The sequence below is a fragment of the Macrobrachium nipponense genome, chromosome 20 (genome assembly GCF_015104395.2).
Source record: "Macrobrachium nipponense isolate FS-2020 chromosome 20, ASM1510439v2, whole genome shotgun sequence".
In the NCBI taxonomy this organism is placed as follows: Eukaryota; Metazoa; Arthropoda; class Malacostraca; order Decapoda; family Palaemonidae; genus Macrobrachium; species Macrobrachium nipponense.
In genome coordinates, this window is record NC_061089.1 from 38,776,056 (window position 1) to 38,802,392 (window position 26,337).

At 34.8% G+C, this 26,337-nt stretch overlaps 1 protein-coding gene across 2 annotated transcripts in view; it reads left to right on the forward strand.

Annotated features, from left to right (window-relative positions):
* Positions 1-26,127, forward strand: part of LOC135225032 (progestin and adipoQ receptor family member 4-like) — a 111,758-nt gene extending 85,631 nt beyond the window's left edge. Inside the window, exons 4-5 of one of the 2 annotated variants that reach the window (XM_064264318.1) lie at positions 7,210-7,347; positions 19,460-26,127. In XM_064264318.1, the coding sequence (XP_064120388.1) occupies positions 7,210-7,347; positions 19,460-19,675 (354 nt within the window). In that variant the 3' untranslated portion in view covers positions 19,676-26,127. Of the gene's footprint in view, positions 1-7,209; positions 7,348-16,598; positions 16,737-19,459 lie in introns of both variants that reach the window. The other variant, XM_064264314.1, reaches the window with a different exon arrangement.
* Positions 26,128-26,337: the final 210 nt, after the last annotated feature.

Consider the following 26,337-nt stretch of genomic DNA (forward strand, 5'->3'; position numbering starts at 1 on the left):
ACATTTCTTCGGGGGTTCATAGTAAAAACCAAAGTTTGACTTATTGCTGATACAATATAATGTGTGTGTATATATATATATATATATATATATATATATATATATATATACATATATATACATATATATACACACACACACACACACACATATATATATTATATATATATATTCCCACGGTCCCACTGGGTCACTTACACCCAATGAGGGGATATCTTGGGAAGCACATAATATCACTCACCATTTAAAAGGCGTAATTTCTATGACTTTTCAGACCTTTGAAGTGCTTCTGGCTCTCTGATAAACTTGGCAAGTTTCCCGTTAGGGAGCCTTTCCCATTAAGGCCATTTGGAATTCAGGTTTGTAAGTGCACAAGCGAATGAATGAATAAATAAATACATACGTGTAAACGAATGGCTCCATCGATCAATACTGCTCACATGTGTGTGTACGTAACTTGGTTGCCTCATCAGGATCAAGTAATTGTTTTTGTCCATACCAACGTCCATCACTCGAAGGGTCTTGGCTTGGATATCGGGGAAGATCTACAGAGTCCTGTGGTTGACATGGCTTGTTCAGCCTTCTCAGCTGCAACATAAACAAGGATAGAGATCAAATTTGGACTCCCTTGTTGCACTCGGTTTGAAAATTTGGAATCCCTTGTTGCACGCAGTTGAGTCTTACAGTTTCTTGGGTTATTTTTTCAAGAATGTGCTGGCTTAGTTCTTTAGACGTACTGTAAAAGTTAATGGCGTAAAACAAATATAATTGATTTAGGAGCTCTAAAACTATTTTTTCCAGTTGTACTTTTTTCTGATCCATTGTTGAAAAACAGGAAAATCGCCCTTCTCGTATGCCGCTTCATCATTAAATAGCAAAAAACGCTTGAAAGTCGGTAACGTTTGCGCATTAATGGGAATCTAATGTGTTTTTCACTGCATTCAATTCACCTGCCTGACTGGGAAAAACCGTTTCTGCAACGTCTAATAGTGGTCAGTGAAAAGAGTGTGTTGGTTTTGCCGAAGTCATGCCAGCTTTCGTCACGAAAAATATTTGTATCATTTTGATTTTGCTGCAGTTTGGAAAGGAATAAAATTATAATGATGCTTATATTATTCTCTTATATATTATTTGAAGCTCATTTGTTAAGTCTCTCTCTCTCTCTCTCTCTCTCTCATCTCATCTCTGTCTCTCTCTGCTTCACCTCTCGTCTCTCTTGCCTCGTCTCTCTCATCTCCTCCGGTCCTCTCTCCTCTCTCTCTCTCTCTAAGGATTTAATAAAAAGTTTTTTTCTGTTCGTTTTCTACATGATCAGTGCTATAGATATTTTCATTAGGCCCATCCTTACAGCTTTTTAAGCTCACTTATAAAGCATGACACGATTGTTCACCCAGCTGTTAGTTGTAGAAGCACCACGAATAAAAGCAAGAGAAGAGAAGAGAAGACAGACGTTTCCTTGTAATATTTCCATTCTAGTGACCATTGAATGGTCTAGAACGCTGCAGTTCTATTTACAAATTTGAAAACCCCGTCATTTTTGCTATGGTTACATTAAAAGAATTAATATTCATCTTATTTCACCGTGAAAATATTGAAAATAAATTTACGCAGGCGAGTTTCTATATCTGTAGTTACATAAACACATTAGGAAATCAGTTCATGTGTTTTGCGCATTCCTTGTTATATGATTACAGAGCAAAGATAAACGAGGAAGAAGCAAGGAGATAAATTCTGTCTGTGCATGAGAGGAAGGTTGCATGACTGACAGCTGCATAGTGAGATGGATGTTCTTAGTGATGCTTTAGTTTTGTTTTTAAGTCCTGAGTAAACATGTTGCAGTTTTATAATCTGACATGGGAGGCTTCAAGTAGTGGCTGCTCTTTGAAATAACAATGACGTAAATACTCTCTCTCTCTCTCTCTCTCTCTCTCTCTCTCTCTCTCTCTCTCTCTCTCTCTCTCTCTCTCTTCATACACACACAGGAATACGTGGCATTTCTACAAGTTTATTGTGGTACGTTTCATCTCATTAGTCGAAACACTGGCGATATTGGCGATATTCGGGTCTGTGCTGTGACCTCTTGCTTTTTTAAAGATGGTTTAAAATCAAGTCAAGGCAGTACTCTCATTGAAAGCATTTTGAGGTCCTTTCATAAACACGGCAGATGTTGATCAATTTCAGGATGACGAATTTCAGAGAGCATTTCCTATCCAGTTTTTGTGTAAATAAATTCATTTCGAAAGACTACGTCTGAAGATTTCGAAGAAGTTATGAAAAATACACTAAATATTCATCAGAAGTCTCTCTTAACCGCTCAAGAACACTTTCAGATTTAAGGCAAAAATGCTTATAAGTTGCCTCCAAAAGCAGTTACAAAGTTACAAGAGTAAATGTCCATCAAAGGCTCTTCTCGAGGTTCGGAAAGAATGACCGTCGCAACAAGTGACCCCCAAGAGCACTTTTGAATGTACGCCTTCAGATATTCATTAAAAATGGCTCTGGTGTTTTCAGTATATTTCAGCAAAAATGATAAATGACGCTTATGGATATCTAGATAGACATGAAAAGGTTTGACAGGTATTTCCTAAGGACGGCTTTAAATTGTCAACAGGCCTTTCCTTACGTTTAGGAAGTCTGCAAATGACAGCAAATTACTTTCAATGTTTAATGTGAATGTCTAAATTGTGAACACGAAATGCATTTTAATAATCAATATGAACTTTATTAAATGTAAATGAATGAATATCTCCGGTTAACGTTCACAAATCGCGCCAACTATTCGGTAAGAACGCTTGTCATTGATAGCCAGATATCACAGACATTCATGAGCAACTGTGTTAAATGCCCACCATAAATTCCATCTATTATATCAGGCACCTTTTGTAAATCTGTCAAAAATGCTTTCAAGATTCACGTTATCTTCCCAGAGTTGGAGTTGGAGGAATAACTACAAGAACAAACTCATGCATGGCAAAAAGTCAAGCTGGAGACAAACTAGTTGCTTTCAGAGAGGCGTGATCAAAGAAAATGGGCAGATAACTTGTACTGAATATCTGTGAACAAGGATCATAGGGGCAAGTATATCAAAAGCACTTATTAATGAGAAACTGAGAGGTTCCTGAATGAAATACTGGGAGATGGTCGAAGACTGGTCAATGAATACCGAACAGAGGATAAAATAGCATCTTAGATAAATCTTGATTGTGGTGCTTCGAAGAGAGAAGAGGATAGATAGATAGATAGAACTGCTGAAAAGATGGGCATCTGGAGGGAAACAGCTTAGTGAAGAGGCGATGAAGATAAGTTTGCCAGATACCTGATCATTTAGAAAAATAATGAATTTCAAGAGCGAGTCGACTTAGAAGTAGATAAACTCTACGGTAACACACCATAAAATTTCAATGTTAACGTTTTGAGCAGTGGCAGTTATTCTGCAAATTTATTTTATTTTGGAAGTTCATATTTGTGCATATATTCATTATATATATATATATATATAATATATATATTATATATATATATATATACTATACATATATATACATAGATATATATATGTATGTATATACGTTTATATTATATGTATGCGTATAATGAACTACTCTCTTAATAGTGAAGTCAAGGCGTTCATTTCATTAGTGAAAGAAACTGAGTTCGGATCTCAGGAAAGGGCGCAGCATTACAGTCGTATCTCATTTAACCCTCTTGTTCTTGTGTATATTAAAGCAGTAAACTGAAGTTAGCCCCGGATGGGGGGTAGCGGCGTCAGTGCGCCTCACAGGGTGCACTGTAGGCATTACTAAAGGTTCTTTGCAGCGTCCCTTTTTCCCCTAGTTGCAACCCCTTTTATTCCTATTACTGTACCTCCATTCATATTATCTTTCACCTTGCTATCCACCCTCTCCGAGCAATTATTTCATAGTCCTGTTACACCTTTCAAACTTACCTGCTCTCAATTTCCTTTCCAGCGCTGAATAACCTCATAGGTCCCAGTGCTTGGCATTTGGCCTAAACGCTATATTCCATTCCATTCAACTGAAGTTAGTCGTAGCCTTGGTACAGATGAGCATCGGGCTAGCGTCCCCATCCTAAAAACCTAGCCTAGGTACGGAGAGGTAACGGATTCACTAGCTCTCCTGCTGGGTAAAAATAATATATAGTAGTATATATATATATATATATATATGATATATATATATATGTATGTATGTATATATCATGTATATACGTGTATATATATATCATATATATATTATATATACTATATATATAGATATATATATATATATATATATATATATATATATATATATATATATATGTATGTAGTGTCATGTATATACGTGTGTGTGTATATATATATAATTATATAAAATTATATATGTATGAATATGCTAATATTAGTCAGTCAGTTTCGATTAGAGTACATGACAACCGTATACGGTGTTCATTTACATATTTTTACGTATGACTATCCTCATCTTTCACATACCGAAATAAAGTTGCCAGACAAGACTTTCTAATTATACAAAAGATAAAGCGAAACATTTCCTTTCATGAAGACCATTCACTTCTAGCGTCGGGCAAAATACCAAGTATGCGGGGAAATTTATTTATTCCTCCAATGTTTCACAAAATATTCTTCCTTCTTTTTTTTAAATATTCATATTCTCTTGATAACTCAAAGACAGCCGCGACAGAGGTGAGTTTTGCGAGTGTACGTAGGTGGTTGTTATTGTTGTTGCACGTCCGTTGTTTTCAGTAGATCTAGGCTTCTTCCGTGTTAATGTGTCTTCAGATCTCCATTGTTTATATATATATATATATATATATATATATAATATATATATATATATATATATTATATATACGCTTGTGTATTATGTGTGCTATTGTGTTTAGATTGATGAGTCAGTGATTGTCAGTAAATGTACTTTGTTTAATCATTTCATTGTGTATTATATATTATTGTAGTCAACCGTTCAGTATATATATGTATATATATAATATATATTATACTGTGCATATATATATATCGACGATGTATATGTACTGCATCTCTGTATAATTGTATGTGTGTGTATGTTGATGCTGTATATATTATGCCCAAGTTCCGAATATTATGTCAGGTATATAGGCTTAGTAAATTGTATGTTTCTGTGTTCATAAGACCTTTGTTCGGAGTAAATGATGCTTAAGTATGTTTTTGTGGAAAAACGCTTGAAGACCTGAATATGATATTAAAAGTTAGTTTCGTATTTGATAAATTTTTAATGATTAATAGGCCTATTTTTCAACCGCCAACAAAAGTTTTAAAGTTTTCATTCTTTACATCCGATAGTTTTTTAACGGCATTCGATTCATCCAGAGAGAGAGAGAGAGAGAGAGAGAGAGAGAGAGAGAGAGAGAGAGAGAGAGAGAGAGTGGTGGGGTTGGGGGAGAATAAATATCTATCATTCTATATATATTCTGGAATTGTTTGAAGATAATCGCACCTTACACGTTTAAATATTTTACTTATGCGCTGTTGATAATTATTGTGATAGATAAGGTATTACGTTTCAGGCTTTTGCAAACCTCTTGAATTAAAGTCGGAAGTTTGAAATTAAACTCAGTTGATTGATTGGGCGACGATAACCTAATGGCCGTTTGTAAGGCCACCATGATATACATATAGAACACTTTTGATCCAGCGATAAACATTGTGAAAGTGAGCGAATAGGACGCGCGTCACACACTCCAGATACGGAAATACACAATCCCAAGAAAAACGAGGCATTTTCTGATGACGGAGTCCAAAATGACTACGAACAGGTTAACTTGAGAATCGTCTAGAAATGACACCTCTTTATGAGACTCCACTGCAGTGTAAGGAGTGAGACCATTACCAGAAAGAATATTTTTAGTCTAAAAAAGTATTTAGAATTTTATGATAGAAATCGCGCTCTCCATTATTAGACTTGTCCCAGAAATCTTGCCACTCCTGAAAGTTGGTTTGTCCTCCGGTCTTGTCTCCTCGGGTACTTATATGTTTGGCACCTGGTCCGAAACTTGAATTACATACAGTGTGCCACATACAGTGTGCCCAAGTTGTATGACCAAAGAAACGAAAGGTAAATGTCGAGTGAATGTAAGTCACCCCGGGGTTTTGTTATTGGAAACCCTAAATATGCCGTAGATGTAAAAGGATGACAGGTGTTGCTTCTAAAAGAGAGAGGAGTATTGTGAACTTGGTGTACTGTTGTGAATGCTTATATTTTCCCACCAGGAAAATTTTTTTCCAGATTGTAAACAGAACTTGAGACAAAGCTTAGGAGCACGGAATTTTTTCCAATTTTGGGTTAAAGGTGGTTATAAGAAATATGCACGATGAAATATAGACTTGAAGCTTGGTTTCGAAGTTAATTAAAAATTAATTACAGAGATGTAAGGAAGCGTAAGCTTGTATTATTGTTCTAAGACACTTTCCTATGTTCATGTTTCGTCCCTTCTCGAATTTGACTTTGCTGTCGGAACTTTTAACATCACTAGACACCGATTCTTAATTTTAGGGTCGTATTATTTTATGAATTGTTTATAGGCCTAAATCTGACATTGTTTACGATGATGGGGACGAAGGTGGTCACGAAAATATTTAAGAAGTGTGACCCTCGTAGAAGACCGTATAAATATAGACAGTTGTTGACATTATTCTCTTTATTTCTTTGCGACTACCTCCTACCGGTTTAGGATCATTTGCGGGAGATAGGCTTCAGATATTTTCAGCATTTATCCGTATACAGTATATGTTTCTGCGGTGGTCACTCGCAACAAAGTATCTGACGCTTCAAATCGTAGGAGGCCGGATGGTGCCATGAATTTCCGTGTAATTCCATATTATCCTCGCCTTTTTTTTTTTAAACTTGTCCCATTTTGGGTCTAACATTTGCTGTGTGATTCCTTGTGAACAGACGTTTATCTTTTTCAGCAAATGTTCTAAGCATTGAGAGGAGGTTTTTATCAACCCACACCCCCATAACCTCATCGACCGACGAGAAAATGGGGCTTGAAGTTAATAAAAGGACAGTACGGGTTTCATAATAATTTTTGTTAAGAGTATTCCTTGTTTAATAAGTATGTATGTGTGTGTATATGTTTTTGTTTGTTTGTGTGTGTGAGAGAGAGAGAGAGAGAGAGAGATTGCAGTTTGGTTGACGGTGTATTCGGCAGGCGCTCTCGGCGAACTGTGCCATGGCGAGGCGACTGTGCTTCTCTTTGGCGGCCGTCATGCAGATCACTGTCCTCTACCTCAGGTCGACGCCCTTCGGGGGCGGCGACCCCCGAGCTGTTTTACACTATGTGATGCAGGCAAGTCAACCTCGACCCTCTCCTCATCGAACCTTTCCACGTATCCACAAACAAATTTGTACATACCAACACATACGACACTATAAATACATTTGAATATACACGTGCACTCAGACAAACACAGCTCTTACCTGGCACTTCATATTTTACCTCTGCGAGTGAAAACATAATATATGACCCTCTCTTTGCCCCACGCAAATCATTCCGTACTTTTGCGTAGAGACGGAAAAAGGAATAGAGTTTCCGCAATTTCCATAATCCATTACAGGTCCTTGAACAAGACTCGTAGGTTTGACCGCTGCATGCAAATACAGTCCATTACAGTAATTCCCTGTACCACCCCCTCCCTCCCCAGACTCCTCCTATAAGTTTTTTTTTTTTTTTTTTTGCTGTGTAACAAGACTTGTATTCTTTTGTGTAGTGTTTTTTTCCTTTGTGCATGGCATGGGATTATTCATGTCTCCACACTTTGTAGTAGTTTATTATTGTTTGACAGTAGACTTACACATTTGCGTAATCAGGCTGAAATACACCTTGGTTTGTTTTCTAAAAATTAAGTTTTTTGTATTTACTACTGTTGACTCTTTTCTCTCTCTCTCTCTCTCTCTCTCTCTCTCTCTCTCTCTCTCTCTCTCTCCTCTCCTCCCTCCTTTCTCTCTCTCCTTCTTCTCCCCCTCACGTAGTGTTTGGTAGATTATGAAGACTCGTTTCAGTCACCAAAAGGAAAAAAGGTAAAGTATAAAATGATAGGGACATCAGGTATTGTAAATTGTCCTGTGAAATATAGATTTAACGTTGTAGTAAAATATATCAGTGAAATAAGCATTGATCATGTCGAGTTTGTTCTACTACTAAATTTCATTTTCAAGGCAGATTTTAATTATAACTCAACCTTCGACTGGTATTATTTTTATTATCAACGTAATATTAAAAGTCATTTAAGACATATACATATAAAGATCCTTAAAAAGCGGATTGTTTTGGTATGCTGGATGACAATGAGTTCCCTAGCTTTTTGGAAATTTCCGTGTCCTTCGTGAGAGAGATTGGAGTCATTTAAAGCACTACATCAGACACCACTTCAGTGTCGTACAGACAGCCTCACACTATGTTTACTCTTTTCTTTAGATGTAAAAAAAAAAAGCAATGGAAAGGGTTATCTTCGGTGGCAGGAGTTGTGATAATATCAGTCATGTCGTAATGTTTGATTGTCATCCGTCACAAATTTCCTATGTTAACATGTCTGAAAAATCTTAAGAATGTGTCATAATATTCACCAATACTTCGCAATTTCTCGACATTCTAAGGGCCCTTTGAACTTTATTATTATTAAAAGACTCAATTTTTCATACTTATGTCTTGTGCTGGAATGTTTCGTATAATTCCTTCGAAGTTCATTGAAAATAAAAGGTGGATTGGGGTCAATACTTTATTGAACACTCACGCGTTGTATAGTGTATGTCCGACGCCTTCAACTTTTTTGTAGTTGCCCATATGGACCGGCCTCACCTGGCCCGTCAATTGGTCTTTAAGGTCATCACCATCTTTCTGTTCCCTTTAAGACAGCTTGTATTGGAACCACTTTTATTTTTATAACAAATAACGATTTATGAGTGTTGGTGAAGGTATTGCCTCTTATGCACCTGCTGTGCTTCGGTGAACTTCGAACAAATTATAAGAAATGGTCCAGTTTAGGAAGGAACAGCACGGAAAATTGACTGCATTCTCCTCTGATTAAATTGGTTTTTAAGAATTATTTCTTTCACCGTGGATATCGCCTATCAGCCGCTTGCACTGAGGTCAGTTATAAGTATGCTAGACTGTGCAACTACTTTGATAGCTTTGATCAGTTAACACAAGTTTGTCACGTGACGAACGTTTGTGTGAATAAAAACCTGACTTTGACACCCATTTTCTTGTCTGTATGAATTAAAACTTGGAGAAAGTTTTGAGATATTTCGCTATTGTCGTCGTCAACTGGATATAAAACGTGTTGACTCGCTGGAATGATCTGGCGAATAGTAATAATAATAATAATAAAATAATAATAATAATAATAATAATAATAATAATAATAATAATAAAGTTAAAAGACTAGAATATGAGAAATGCTGTAGGTAGGGTGAAGAAATATACAGTTAGGTTTGGAGTGCAGCTCTGCCTAATCGTAAACCGTAAGTCTTTTAGACTTTAAGCATGTGTGAGTTTTCTTTCATTTGTTGATATATCTTATTTCTTATGAAACTGTTTGATGCTTTATTTATGTTATGCTTCCTTGAGACCGATCTACTTCCTTCGAATGAGCGCAGGAAGTTGTGAACAGCTGACACTTCGACGCACAATACGGTGGGTAAAACAGTCCAGGAGTTCTTGACCTTTCTCTGTCACCATTTCACGTTTTTAGGCAGGTATCAGCAAGGTTCTTCATGTATCGAAACATTCTCAGTGTTTATTTGTACGTAAAAAAAAGCATTTCGCTATCGAAAGGTTATTGGCGCTCTGTTGAAACGCTTTTTATATGTAAATAAATGTTACTTCATCCATTATAATTTTTGCAGCTTATGGTAGACGTTCGTCATCATCATAGCTGATGGCAATTACTGTTGATGGTGCTCTGCAGTGTGAGTCCAACGAGCACTTTAGGCGTAAGCTAATAGGATTGTTGAATTACCTCGTACAGTAGATGCCTTCTTTGGTTGTATGAAGCAAAATTCTGCAAAATCCCTTAAAGAGAAAGATTTCATGAGCTAAAATGATAAACTTATATATATATATATATATATATATATATATATTATATATATATATATATATGTGTATATATATATATATATTGTGTATATATATATATATATTTATATATATTTATATTGTGTGTCTGTCTGTGTGATAGTATGTAATCTCGTCCTTTATAGTTTTTTAGAGTAAACGCATATCCGACTCTCGGACTATATTCACGCCGTAAGAAGGATTATTCTTTTATGTGCGCCAACGTGCTTGTTCGTTTCGTGAGTTGAATATGTTAATCCAACTGGTACGGTATGGATTAATGTAAGACCTTTAAGTGGATGACGCAATAAATGAGCTAGTGTGCGCCACCCTTACCAAACTTCATATTCTCTGTCACTCTCACTATACCAGCCACTTGGCTTTATTCCCTCCTTCTCAAGCTGTTAACTCATGGTGAAAATTATTTGTAAAACTATGCTGTAAACGGTATCAATAGCATTGTAGTCTTTAGATAAATGTTTGTGGATCCTTTTCGAATTGCTATAACCATCGGAGTCATTGGTATCTCGTAGACTGAATGCAAGGTTCGTTCCCCGAGAACTGTACTCTCTAAACGTCTCTTAATATGGTTGACTGCAAAATGTGTAACAATCTTAGATGTGTGACTGAGGAATATGTTTGCAAATAAGCTGCTGTGTAAGGGTTGTTTGAGCTCGTGTTTTAGTTGGTCTGCAAATCGTGCCTCCAGTCTCCCCATACATCTTGAGCCTGTTTCGATATTAAACAAAAATGTTCAACGTGTATTGTAATGTTTGACATTGTCGGGGAAACATGCTTGGAAAATGTTTCACAGAAAGATTTGCCATTGAATTAGGCTGGGAGAGCAGAATTGTGTGAATTTACCGTCTCTCCTAAGTGACTGCGAAAATGTTCTTGGGGAACTGTTGCTAAGTAGCTTATGATTGAAATTTGTATCTCCTTTACACGCAGTTTCGTCACAACGAAAAATTTTACCGCAGTTCCACGAACTTCATTCGAAAATTTTCCTTTAAATGGCGTACATGAGGTCTGAAAGATTCAATTCCTTTTGTGTTTACGTGAGAAAATATGCAGTGTAGAAGTTTCAGCTGGTGTATGTATATGTTGATTCTATGAGAAATAATATATGGTAGAGCATTGATTTTAATGCCTTTAATCGTTACTTTATTGGAATGAACGGTATCTTATTTCAATAAGCTTTATCCAAAATGAGGTGGTATATCCGAATCCTCATCAATTATCCTCTGTGTTCGAAATTGATCTCTGACAAACCTCAGCAGGGATTCCACAGTAGTAATGAAAAATGGCGTGATTTGTCCGTAGAGTAGAGTTAGTCGACGAATCTTGGAAATACTCTTTTAAGAATCAAATCAATAATAGCTTGTGGTATCTTTAGTTTATAGAGCATTGAAACCTTCAGACACTGCCGTATTTAAAATTAAGGGAAATACTTTTTAGCCCGACTGCTAGAGTTTTTGAGTTTCACAAAATATTAGTAATAATCGTAATGTAAAACCCCGTTCAGTATGGAGTAACATTCCTTTTGACACATCTTTCGGTTTATATAATATTCAAAGATTAGAACCAGGAACTCGGATGCAAATGATGTTGAATATATATATATTATATATATATATATATATTATATATATATATATATATCTTATATATATATTATATATATATATATATATATATATATATATTATATATATATATTATATATAATATATATATATATATAAAACTTATATACGCATTGAATCTATTTATATTTCAAATATTAAACCATAAATAACTATAGATCCAATCACTATACCTTGGAAGCAACTTACTCTCAAGGGGAATTATAACTCATAAGTACTTCATCACTGGACAGGATTCGAACCATTGTCTGATTTAGAAACAGCGGTAGACCGTGACTTAGACCACCGAGATCAATGGTCAGAATAAGGCTATCGAAATTTCTAAGTCGGGCAGCGGTTCGAATCCTGCTGGTTTTGAAGCACTTATTAATGATAATTATATTTGTAAGTTGTTTCCGAGGTATGCTGAACTGGATAATAAATGATATGTGGGCTTAATGTTTGTGATTATATATATATATATATATATATATATATATATATATATATAATATATATATATATATGTATATATATGTATATATATGTATATATATATTATCTCAATTTCTATTGAAGTCAGTGGCCCTTATTTGCAGATTAGTCTTCTTTTTCCCTTCAGGTAAGCTTTTCAGGAATAAAGAAAAATTATTCACGTTTCCTTCCATGAACTTCTTGTACTCAATGAACTGTTTCCCCATGTGTCGGCGGCATTTTCAAGACTCGATTACAAATTGATATCAAAAGTTTTTCTTAAAGCATGCCGACTTAACAGCTAATTCTTAAATGTAAAATATGACGTCATTGAAGTGATGATTTTCTATTGGTCAGAGGGTCTCATTCTCTCACTCGTAGTCTCTGTGGCGGAAGGGCATTTTTGGTGCTCCTTAGGACACTCTATGCAATGGCTCTCAACAGGGCGTGATTTCCGTTTTGATTTGTTATATTGTTTGTAATATGTGGCGTATTGGGTAGTGTTCCGTCGGTCGTTTCTTTCTTCGGATTCTTTCAGATGTGTGTTGTGGTTTCCTTGAAGAAGGGAGGATGAAGTCCGTGTTCCTTTGCATCTTTAATGCAGGCTGTTGTTGATCTATGCTTATGAATTCTGCTATTTGCAATCTGAGGAACCGGGCTTCTTTATGTACAATCTTTTTCTTTGCCTTCTAATAATTCTGATGTTGGTTTCCGGTCAAGGGTATCTACTCAATATTAGATTATTGCCCCTTGGTTGTGTTAAACTTGCAATTGCCGTGGTATAGTGGTAGTGGTTCGACCCATGTAGCAATTGCTGAGGGCTCAACATGGCCCTTTGGCACATTTAAATTGATGTATCACATTGATTGACTCCCGTATATCTCCACGGGGCGGTGTTATTCCACATTGTAAGAGTGCTGACCATATTCATGTGGGGGTACACTCGTAAGGATGTGATACTCCCATCATGATTTGTAGGTGTGACATCGATGGCAATTATCCTTTTCATGGTCTTGACTTCATCCTTCAACTGCCTACGATACGAGGGGGGACCCAAAAGTAACCGGAATAGTTTTCTGTGTGACAAGCCAGTAGTAGTTCAGGCTTCCGCCACTAGATGCTACCTGAGGCAACCCTCAAGCATCAGTGTGCCAACTGGGGTCATCGTGGGAAGACGTATAGCTGCACGGTTCACATTTGTTTAGAAGTACTTCACGCCTTTTTGTCTATTTTTACGATGACTGAAAGGAAGGAGCAGCGTGCTGCCGTAAAATTCTGTTTTTTGCTGGGGAAAACAGCAGCGGAAACAGATGCTATGCTTCGAACAGCTTACAAAGATGTTGCCATGAGTAAAACACAAGTTTACGAGTGGTTTGCACGCTTTAAGAATGGTCAAATGTCACTGGAAGACCAGCCTCGTTCAGGGCGACCTTCAACCTCCCGAACGGATGAAAACATCACTAAAATTCATGAATTGATCATGGAAGACCGTCGCAGAACAATTGATGAGCTTGTTAATTTGACTGGTGTGTCCTGGAGTTCATGTCAACGAATTTTGAGCGAGGAATTGGGAATGAAAAGAGTTGTAGCAAAAATGGTGCCTCGCGGACGGTCAAAAGCAGTCACGAATGGATGCCTGTCGTGAACTGAAAGAACAGTTGGAAGTTGATCCAGACCTTTTTTCTCGAAGTCATTAACAGGTGTTGAAAGCTGTGCTATGGCTATTGACACCGAATCGGGAGTTGTGCTTATGCTATTGACCAGAATCGTGGGACGGTTGGCGATGCCTATGGACAGATCAAAGCAGCAATCAAGTCAGTGGAAGCATCCAACGTCACCACGACCCAAAAAAGCGCGTTAAGTGAAGTCCAGTGTCAAGACGATGCGGATTTGTTTCTTCGATGTGAAAGGAATTGTCCACAAAGAATTTGTTCCTGCTGGTCACACTGTTAACCAGACGCTTTACTTGGCAGTGCTGAAGCGTTTGCGAGATTCCGTGAGACGGAAACGCCCCGACCTGTGGCAAAGTGGAGGGTGGTGGCTTCATCACGACAATGCACCAGCGCACACCGCCTTGAGTGTGAGACAGTTTCTGACCAAGAATGGCATGACCCCACTTACCCACCCTCCCTATTTACCCGATCTTGCTCCCTGTGACTTCTTTTTGTTCCCCCGAATGAAGAAAGCCCCTCAAAGGAAAACGTTTTGCAGACGTTGAAGAGGTTCAGAAGAAAACGACGGAGTCATTAAAAGCCATAACTTCACAAGAGTTCCAGAATTGCTTTCAACAGTGGAAAACACGTCTGGATAAGTGCATTGCTTCAAATGGAGAATACTTTGAAGGTGATAAGACTGTAAACATGTAACAATAACTGAATAAAATTCTATGACACAATTCCGGTTACTTTTGGGTCCCCCCTCGTATGCCACCATGTAATATAATTTTAAGTTTCCTGGTGAGGTAAACGTCATCACGTGGGTACTGGCATACATATCCAAGTGCTTTCGTATGCAGCTTCAATAAGACTGCTTTCGGAGCCATTGCTAGTAAGGAGCTCAATAAAACATTCAAGCTCCGCAGGAGTAGTTTTCCACAGTTCCTCGTTGCAAACTACTCATACGAAGCTCGAATGCGTTAGGCAACTCCTTACTAACAATAGTTCCGACAGTAATCTTACTGAAATTGCATACGAAAGCACTTGGATATATATGTATGCCAGCACCCCATTGACGACGTCTACCTCACCAGGGAACAAAAAATTATATTATAGAACGGCACATCGTAGCCAGTTGAAAGACGAATTCAAGACCATGAAAATAATAAATGCCCACAGTGTCACGCGTACACATCATAATGAGAGTGTCTCCTAAAGAGTCTACCGCCACCTGAATAACAAGAGGTGAATGGAAGGAAACGTGAATAATTTTTCTTTATTCCTGAGGAGCTTACGTCAAGGAAAAAAGATGAAATATTGACTGATTCAGTCTAAACGAAAAGATAGTTCTACAAAAATGCCATTGACTTCAATAGAAATACCACAAGAGAAAATATGCCTATATGTATGTGTGCTTGTGTGTTAGTATGCGTGCATGAGGCGGGGAGGGAGGGGGAATGCAAATGCAGTCCACATTGACTACTACTTGTGGAAGCAACAGGCTGACTATTAATACCATACGATAACTCCATTTAACCTCACTGGGACAGAGGTTGTGTAATTCCGAAATCATAACTTCATTCTGTTGGCATTCTTTCTTTCTTTTGAGTTTTCCTTGTTTTACGTTTTATCTTTCGTTTTTTATTTATATTTGTTTCTGCTGACATTTTGTGTCATTCAAATCTTGTGTTTAAATTAAAATTTTTAGTCACGCTAAAAAAAAAAAGTTGTTTGTTCATCTTAATCACTATTAATGTTATGATCAAAGATCTAGCAAGTTCTGGTTTTGTGACGTCATTTCATTTAATGCTATGTAGTAGAATGTTTTGCATCAACTTCCCCCCAATTTACTTAATACTTTTGTTTTCTATCCCGGGGAAGCTTTTGTGGTGTGTTCCTTAAAAAGTTATGGAAGTGAATAAGGGGAATAGCTGAAAACTGTCCTCTGTCATTTTCCTTAATATGTGAATGGTACTCTGTACATATTTTACTAGAAAACCTTAAAATTTTTTGTTTGATAGTCTTCACCATTCCCAGGTTCCCAGTGTTCATAGAAGATTCCAGTAACTAAGACAAGTAGATATTTTAATAAATGATAAAAGGGTATTTTCAGTGTCTGACCTGTGCCCTCTTTTTATGGCTTAATTATGAATACTTGCTTATTCCAGAGCTAGTGCAGTGCTTTTTAACCATTTTTACTAGCTTTTGTCATCCATGTGTAAGGAAATAGAGGGTCAGGGAGGACTTGTGTTGATAGTCCTCTCCTGAAGTTACCCTGAAGATTTTCGTCAGTGTAAAAACGGTTTGGAAAATGTTATTTTGCTCTTTGAATGCACCCCTGATATTTTTCATGTTTATGAAAACATTTCTCGATTTTGATTTGTTATGGGAAGCAGATTGGAGAGCTTGTTGAAAAAAAATTAAGCAACGTATAAGTATTAAGCTTTGTATCTGGGTGAATTCACCCATTATATGTAACCCCTCATCCCTCATGCATTATTAGCTCTGCTCTGGTTTCTCTGCAAGTGGTAGAACTGCAAGTCGTCTGACTACTTACGCTGCAATGCCTCCTACCCTTTGCATAGGCTACCATTGCGGAAAAAAAAAATACTCGGGCCAGCTCTCGAGCTCCACAGGTTATTGGTAGGTTGCATAGTGATGTAAAGAACAGATGATCCCTTGTTCCTCCATGATTACCCTCGGTTCCCCACTCCCTGTGTTTTTTTAGGCATCCCATGCACGCAATCCCTGGGAGCGCCGATTTTGCTTCACGCTGCCATTCCTCATGAGGGCGGCTTCGGCCTTCCTCAGGGTGACGCCCTCGGGCGGGGGACACCCAGATGCCTTCAGACACATCATCCTGCAGGTAACGAAAATGCCTCTTCATTCATTCATGTGCTAAATCATTCTTCCCTCTTGCATTTCTGTCGGATACAAATGCTGCTCTCCATAAACGATATCTTGAAAGTTTCTTACTAACAGTCAAAGTTTGCCTCATTTTCTACCGCTTACAAGCATTAGTTTTCTATTTGCTTCTCTCTCATTCCTTTAAAATTTAAAGTTTTTTGTTTACTCTTTGCACACTCACAAATTAGTAATTTTGCTTATCAGTCTGTCTCTCACAGACCCCTCTCTTATTTTTCGTTTACTCTCTTTCACACACACAAATAAGTAAGGTTGCCTCTAATTCTCTTTCTCACAGACCCCTCTCGATGTTTGGCCAGTTCTTTTGCTAATTCTTCTTTACTCTGACAGGAGTAAGACTGCCTCTCTTTCTCTCAAGCTCTTGCAGACCTTCTTTTGATATTTGATTAATTATCTATATCAAACGAGTAAGGTTCTCTCTCATTTACTCGTCTCTCATTTCTCTTACAGACTTCTCTCCTGGGGTTTGGCTTGCTCTCTTTTTTTTTTATTTTTCCCAGATGAGTAAGACTTCCTCTCATTCTTACTTTCTCACAGATCCCTCACGTTGTTTGGTTTGCTTTCTTATTATTTTTAAGCTCGGTTATCAATACTACAGTTCTTGATTTTTAAAAAATCCAGTGCCATCAGTAAAAAAATTAAAAACAAATTTCTTTTGACAAGTTATTGCAGTAGACTTAAGCCATTTTCTAGAAGGAACTACTTGGGGAAAAAAATGACGATACATGATTAGATTAGCTAATACATAAGTGAAGTATAGAAACAATTTAACTTCCCATCTGATCAAGGTACTGTGAACTAGTCTTGCTGCTGCTTAGTAATTAAGTGATTGGTTATCTCTTTAGCCTTTTTTCTCAGAAATTATATGATTTGTACTTTCTCAAGTGGTATACTACATTATAAGAGTCACAAACAAACAGATGGGAATTTAGTAATAAACTTTTTTGCCCTAAACAGCTAACAGAACGGACCCATGACTGCCATGAAGCCAATAGTTATTTTGAGCGTAAAGTGTTAAATTCTCTTTAACCTGAAGTTATCTTCTAACGGTGATATTTTACATTCTTGCATTTGAGAAAAGACATACTAGAAGAAATATTACAGGGAAAGTCACATTAGTGATAAACATTTGAATTAATTTTCTTTCGTTTGGACAAGGATTTTTATTTGTAATGGAAGAAACCAGGTAATTTAATTACTAATCAATGAATAAAGCGATATCACTTTACACCTTGATTGGTCGATGTCAGTTAATATATACCTCTAATAAAATTAATGATTTTGAATGAAATTAATTTGTACAAAGCTGGAAGCATCGAAGAAGCATGTTATTGACTTCATGGCACCTAATATTAAAAGTAGACATTTTCAAATTTGTGTGAATTGAGACTGACTGCCATCATGTTTTCTCTAGATACTTCTGTTACGTGCGTGAAGATGGAATGCAACAAAAAATACATATTCTTTACGTAAATTTGTCTTTTATTTAGTTTTGTTTTTCATTATACCATACTTCACTATTATATTCTTTAATTGTATGACACAAGATAATATTTTAACTGCATAGTATATTTCAAAGGCTTTTGGAAATTCAAATTATATGCTGTCATTAAAAACTATCTGATCGAATGAAACTCACTCAAAAGAAATATTTAGAATTTTGAATACTATTTTTCTTCCAAATATTTTATTTTCGTTTTGTTTTTGCGTTTCCTTTACACAGTGAATCCAAACATTGTTCTTCACATTACAACAAAACAATTTAAATCATTTTTATTTCTGACCTTCAATGAAAAGTTACAAGAATTACTTTTCATACTATTAGTTTTCATCCCAAATTGTTATCAAATTTTAGTATGAGGATAAGACATTTTTAGTCAACTCTGAAGGCAAAGTATTATGTTCATGGCCAGTAGTACTCTGCATCTACGAATGCAAATATCTGTATTTCATGAACTATTATTGATATACTACGTTTGCCACTCATAAGCATCTGCAGTCTGCTTTCATTGAAATGAGTCTGCAATTAGTCACTGAATTCATTTAGGCTTGAACATTTAATTGAATGCTTTGAAATTCAGTTATCCAGAATATCTGAATATTTATAGTAAATAGTTTTAAGCGTAATAATTCACAGAAATTGGCGGTACAAATTTCTGCTTTTGCACTTTAATTCAGCACAGAATTAAGAGACCACACTGACTATAAATATAAGTAGCTGGTAAGTATTATTGCTCAACTTAAGATTTCATTAAAGTTTTTTTTTTTTTTTTGAGTTACGTAGTATGAATACTAACATACTGTATTATGTAATTGTAATGCTACATTTTCTTGTATTTTGATAATTTCTGCAGTCCCCTGATTAAAGCAAGATATTTGATAACTGTAGATTGTTATAGTAAGTGCTACAAATTCCCAACATTACACTTTTTCACTTTCATTACATGAAAACTAATAATACTGTACTATACTATATATTGTACTTTAAGGATCACATTTTTTTTATTTTCAGTGTTTTGGTAACCTTATTTAATTATGAAAAAGTTTTAAACTGAAACAAATGGGACTCAAAGACGTCACATATTCTATAGTTATGGTTTAAAAGTTTCAGACAAGATTATTCTCTCTGAAAGCCATTCAGTTAACTCTCATGATACATTGCAGGATTTGCTAGCGGTCTTAGGAGGGTTTGTCGGGGCCCTCCGAATCCCAGAGAAGTGGGTTCCTGGACGTCTGGATCTCCTAGCAAATTCACACCACATCATGCACGTTGTAGTTGTTTATGCTGTATATCACCTGCATCAGGGGGCTGTTTTGGACATGGTCTGGCTATCAGGCAACATTACATGTCAATATGACACTGCTACTAGTAGCCTTTAGAGGGCCAGAATTACCCAGCACACACCCTTCATCTATCATGTTATCATACAAGACTTATCAGAACTAAAATGGCTTGGATCTTTTACCACATTTGTCACAAATCAACGCTGGATCATCATGTAATTTGGATTAGAAATTATGCCATCTACATCAGTCTGCTGTTATAAAGGGAATGACCAGTGTGTTATTTATCAACTACTGGTATTTTCTGATATTATATATATTTATACATATATATATATATATATACTCAGTGAGTTACATAAACTTTTTACTCAGTGTGTGTAATGTTATATTGTTATAAACACCACCATCACTCATTTTTCCCTTTTTCATTTTAAGTTTTCATGTGAAGAAGCTTGTATTTGTCTGTGACAGGTTGCGAATGGATGGATTTCACCCACCTCTCCAAACAGAATTTGTCATCATCCATTGTTGGCATAGCTATATTAGTTCAAAAGGCTGTTTAGTATCGATAAGGAGCTCATTAGTCACTAGTTTTTAAGTGAAAAATCATTCCTTAGATCAAATTGTAACACTGCACAGCAGTTGGTTCAGCAAGCATCCTAAATTTTTCAAAATAGATTCAGTCTAGATGATACACAATCTTTGCTTGTGAGCCATTTGTCAAGTAGGTCAAGTCAAAACAATTGTAAAAATAAAGGGTACTTCGTCTAAGTCCGATATTGATGAAGGATCGACTGCTGTTGTGGTATTTTTATATAGGTTACCTCACTAGCATTACAGGTCAGTCCATTACCAGTTATGCTCCTACTTAGGCAATGCAAACAATAGTCTTAGAACAAGAGTCCTTAACATAATTTTGCAATGCATGTCGTTTTCAGTGGAATCATTATGCACCGTTAGGATATTTTGTATAGTAGCCAAAGTATATACTTTTATATGTATATCCTGCAATACTAAGAATAGTGGCAATGTTTGTTATGTTCATATCAGTATGTGAGACTGGACAATTTATCATCAAATTTGATACTGAAATCTTAACATTATTTATGTTTTGGCTGTTACTTGTAGGTAAGTCACTGCATATTCTTTGGTCAAGACAGAGATATATGCAGTGTGTGCGCTAACCAATGCAATTAGTAATATGAGTAAGATAGCTTTCTTCATTTAAAGTACATATATATATATATACATATATATTTCACCTATATATAGTATATATTATGATCCAAATGCAATATATGGTATCACAAAGTAAAGTAATGGAACAAAATAATTGTGTCAAGTACTCTTTTATTAGTAAGTTCTTTCTCACCATGCTTTGATATTACATAACTAATAAAAGACACTGATGTAAATTACATATTTTGTAGTTCGCTGGTTCTCCATTATTTTTTCCTATTACTGTACTTTACCCACTGCAACAATATAATGACAACACACCTCCTTGAACTAAAATGGCATAGGATTCCTCACAGACCATCATCATCAATGGTCTAAAGTGATGTTTGCACAACTAAGCATTTTGAAGTAGCTCTTAACATCATGAGTAATCAACATGTCCCAATTGCAAACGGACAACTCAGTATTAAGTATTACTTCTTATCTACAAGAAAATACAGTAGTATTTTTGGAAGTCTGTGATGAGGGAATTATTGTAATATAGTAGATCAGAGGGTTTTTTCAAGGCAAGACATTCCAATGTTTAATTTTACTCATTGGGTCTGAATACCTCGTAGATGACTCATGATTGCTGTAAGTTGCAATGTTATGTTCATACCCTTAATGCAAGAGATGATTATTTAATTTTATAATTCCAGTTTATTATCAGTTTCTTTTTTATTCCTAGAACAAAGCACATAGAATACTAAGTACAGTATACTGTGATTTAAATTAGACCCTATAAGTTTGATCCACATACAGCTATCAGAACTTTGGAGTTCCTTGAAGTATTTCATTATGTAATAGCATGGTCTTTGTATTATTATTATTATATAACATTGAGTAGTAGTATAATTATAAATGAGTTGTGGTAAGTGGATTTGAAAATTTACTGATGAAGAAATGGTTTAATTAATGTGAACTAGGGTTTTGTGTGAAGTATTATGCTTCAAATATGCATGTACATACCGACTTTTCATGAGGAACTATAGATTTTTATGATAGAGAGCTAATTTTGAGAAATTTCTTTATCATAGAGTATGAGCATCTCGGTAAAATAATTTCTTTATTGAAATACTGTCTGCATACGTAAAAGTGATACCAAAGAGATGCTATAAAAAGAGAATTTTGAGAGCTTTGCATTCTACTGCTGTGAGAGAATAATGGTATATTACAGAAGTACATGTTCATCCACACCTTTGAAATGGAAAAGAATAAGTATGTTCCTGACTGCAGATTTCAGAAAACATATATAAATTCATATCCAAACCTATACATCTGAAATTCATATCCAAATCTATATTGCACATTCTTCAATTACCTTAATTGCAAGACTATGTATTGCACATTAGCTTTAATATGTTACTGACATTGAGATATGTACTTGCATTGTCATTAATTTTATAACTGAAGCTTTAATCTCATGTGTGAAAAGTTTAGCTTTATTTTATATTTAATGGTAACAATGTGAAATTTCATATAAACAATGAACAAATCAGAGCTAGAAAAAAAAATACTGCCATTCAGTGATTGTAGGTTTGCATTTATCAGCTTTGTCCAAGTCCTTAAGGAGATCATTTTGGTACTAAAAAAAAATTTCAGTACAGTTGTATATTGGTATGCAACCAAATTGAATGGTTATTTTCAAATTGCAAATTATTTTTAACAATTCCCAACTGTCATGGTAAGATTTAACCGTACATAGCTAGTTGTACCGAGGAATATCTTTGTGGTAAAATGTTTTAACTGAAACAGGTGTAGAGGTTTTGTGTTAATTAAGTAAACTTTGGTCAAAAAGTTTATAAATAAAATGATGTTGCCCATGATAATACCTTTGCCCTAAAATTATGTAACGAGGCATTTAGTGGGCTGTTCCTATTATTTCACAGTTTATTGTTGTGACTGTTGATATTAATGTATGTAATTTACTTTATAATTATTATTATTAGTGCCATTTTTTCCATTTTATTTTCAATCATTACATTAAAAAGGTGTTGTATCTTAAACACTCAAGTTTTCAGAGTTGAGATGAGTATGTATTATGCATTACAGCAATTCAGAGGAAAGTATAAACATGGCTCCATTTAAATCAACACTGTGTAAGGCCACAAAATGTGGAAGAATTTTACTATGTTAAAGTTGCATACATTTTCTCCTCAGAGAACATCATTGCTTGAAGCTATAGATGAATTATTGTCTATATATTACTATAATTATATAAGATTTTCCATTGGTGTTTATGGATTATCAGTCAAGTTTTAATTATTTTAAAGTTTTCTTATTTATACATAAAGTATACAGTGTCAATGCATTGGAAATTTTCAGTTAAATCTTTAAAGCATGAAAAGGGGATTTCCTGCCTAACTTGATTTAGAACCATAAATCCTTACAAATGATAAAAGATAAAACAGAATTGAATTAGAGTAGATGAAATTTCACTAGACTTTTCTTAGCATTACACTATACCCTAATTACTTGAATATACATGTTTAGATTACAGTATTAGGAACTGGGATATCTGGAGAAGAACTTTACTTTTTATTTACTATTGTTGCTTTTTTAATTGCATATGAAATTGTTTTTCTTCTTTCATAATGCAATTTTGTAGAGTGCTGTTTTAATGTCAATAATTTTTCTTGTTACTTCAGGTATTTGTTTTTGTAATGAATGTATTCTATTACAAGTGCACTTTTTATCATTCATTACAAAAACATTCTTGGGAAATTCAGTGTATGCATATGTTTTATATCATATTTAGTAGTTTGGATCCAGAAAAAGATGAGCTAAACTTGAGAAAGAATTCTGGCCTTGGTCAGGTATATAAATAGTGTAATATTAAAAGCTGTATAAAGTGTGTGTTTGTGTGTTGTGAATGATAAAACTGGAGGTAAATAGTTAAAAGGGGTGCTTAAATATGTATGAATCCTTTGTTGTATGTACAAGCTCAAGCTTGCTATAACTTGACATTTCTGGTCATCTGTTTTTTTACTACATGCAAGTATTGTATGCTGTATGGTACTGAAGTATAATGTATTTTTAACCATTTTAACCAAGGTTTGACAGTACAGGTATATTTCTTTTTTAAGCTGCCAGTGTACTTGCCTGTTCACCAAGTTTGTTATATGCTAATTATAATTAATAAAGTCTGTAACCAATAAGAAGCAAGAAAAGATGAAAAGACAATTAGGATTATCCATTTTCTATCAGTCCTACCTTTCAGTTTTGGAGCAACTGTCATCTAACCCCCCCAAAACAAAAATATATAACAGCTATAAATCAGGTATTTAAATTTAAAAAATTCATATATGAACTATGTATGTACTACAGTAAATCTTTGCCATACTAAGAATTGAGCATTAACCGCAGAAAACAATCTCCAACAGATAATCGTTAATTTATTTATAAAAAAATGAACACATGCTAAGTACGGCAGTTTGCCCAGTACTGCTTAAATTTCATTGTGGTGAACTACCATACCATTTCGTTTCCAAATTGTAAATTATATTTCTTTTATATTATTATAAGGTGGTACAAATTTTGATTAACATCTATATAATGGTAACAATGGTATTCAGAGTAGTAACCTCAGTAAATAGTAAAATATTTACATACTTTAATACAGTAATGAAAAAACTGAAATTCAGTTTAGTTTTTATTTGCTTGCCGAGATATGTATGGGTGAACTAAAACAATGAGAGGGAAAAGGAGGAGGAAGAGTTTTGTGCATAATACAGCACTATACTGTTTAATAATGGTATATATGACCAGGAGACTTCTATCATATATTTATCCACACAAAACTACTTTTTAACATAAGATAAATCTTTACTGCACTCATAAGTTCTTCACTCAGTACAACACTTAGCTGGGAACAGTGAATGTGAAGGGACTTGAATGTGTTGCAGATTACTTGACACAGATTCCTGAAGACACAAATTACATAGTGTACAAATCCAGTACTTTTGTTGAACAAGCATACTGTTTGCCACCGGTGCTGTATTTGAAATACTAAATCAGCATTAAGAAACATAAAAAATTATTATTTTTGTTGCTCTTTAAGAAAATTATTTTTTAATTGGGTGTACAATTTCCATTGTATTAGTAATCACTGTTATACTAAAAAAATAAAGTCAGATGAGTTTTAAACATTCTATAACTGTATTTCATTTATTCATAAAAGACTACATACAATCTTGTTTTCACATAACTATATGCTATTTTTTCTGCTGTTATTACATATAAACCACACAAGTTTTTATGTTTCATAATTTTCAATGACTTTTGCCAAAGAAGCAGTCTAAAATTAAATTCTAAAATTTCATTCATCAATTACACATTCATGTCAATAAACATTAAAACTATGCCAGAATCCGGCTCATGTTGGCAATAAAGAAATTGAGGTTGTTGATTGAGAAACCAAGTCTGCAACCAGTGTGGCAAAATTTAACCTAAAAATTCCCCCAAAAAATTCCCCAAAAGCAAGTCTGCGTCATCACAGAAGCTTTCATAATGGATCAAGGGCAAGAACTGCAAAATGATGCAATACAGTAAAATCTAAAATTAATAAATAAATAAGCATGCTTGGTATGAATGCTCAAATTTTTGAAAAATCTTATTAAAATAGATTTTATTATTAAAGAAACATTTATAGCTAACTCTATAAAAGTTGTGTGTTTTGACTTTGTAGCCTGGTTTAGCCATTAAAAAATTATAAATTATAATTCAACTTAGTATATATAGTAACATAATCTATATAAATATGTACGTATACTATGGATAAACATATATAATGCTTAATACATGCACACACACAAACACACACTGGAGCAATATAGTATAGCCATAAAACTGGCAAAAAGGCATGACATATGAAGAGGGATTGTTATTGATAATACTGATAAAATTAAACTTGCTATCAAACTGCTACACGTTTGCCCTTAATGATACAGTGGTGTTACATAAATGACTTTCTTACAACCTGCTGAATATTTTTATTTTCTATTTTTGTATCACAGAACTGAGAGGGAAAGCTCATTTGCTAAGAATTACCTACTGTATTTCAATGCATGAATTACTGAAAGAAAACATTAATTTTCTTACAATAGGCTACTGATGAATGAGAAACTACTGGAATGAGAAAAAAATTTGTACAGTAGTTTATGATACTGTTCAAAAGACTTTATTTAATTGCTGTGTCTTAGTTTTAGCTTTGCAGTTACATAATGCTAGTCGTATCAATAGAAATCAAATATGAATATATTGGCATAACTGACTTTCCTCTTTTGTTTTTAGACAAGTAGTCTAGAAAATATAAATCCTATGTTGAATTGTGGTTTTATTTACTGTTCCTGAGGTATACATCTAGTCTTAATGTATTTGAAAAAGGATATACCCTATATAAAGTCACTGAAATTTCACCTTCATAGGTTCAGACAGTGTGTATATCTAAATGTACTAATGAACTTTTAAAATTTTGCTTAAAATATTCTGAATATTATTGATAGTAACTCAAGTCTTAATTTCTTTCTCTTAACAAA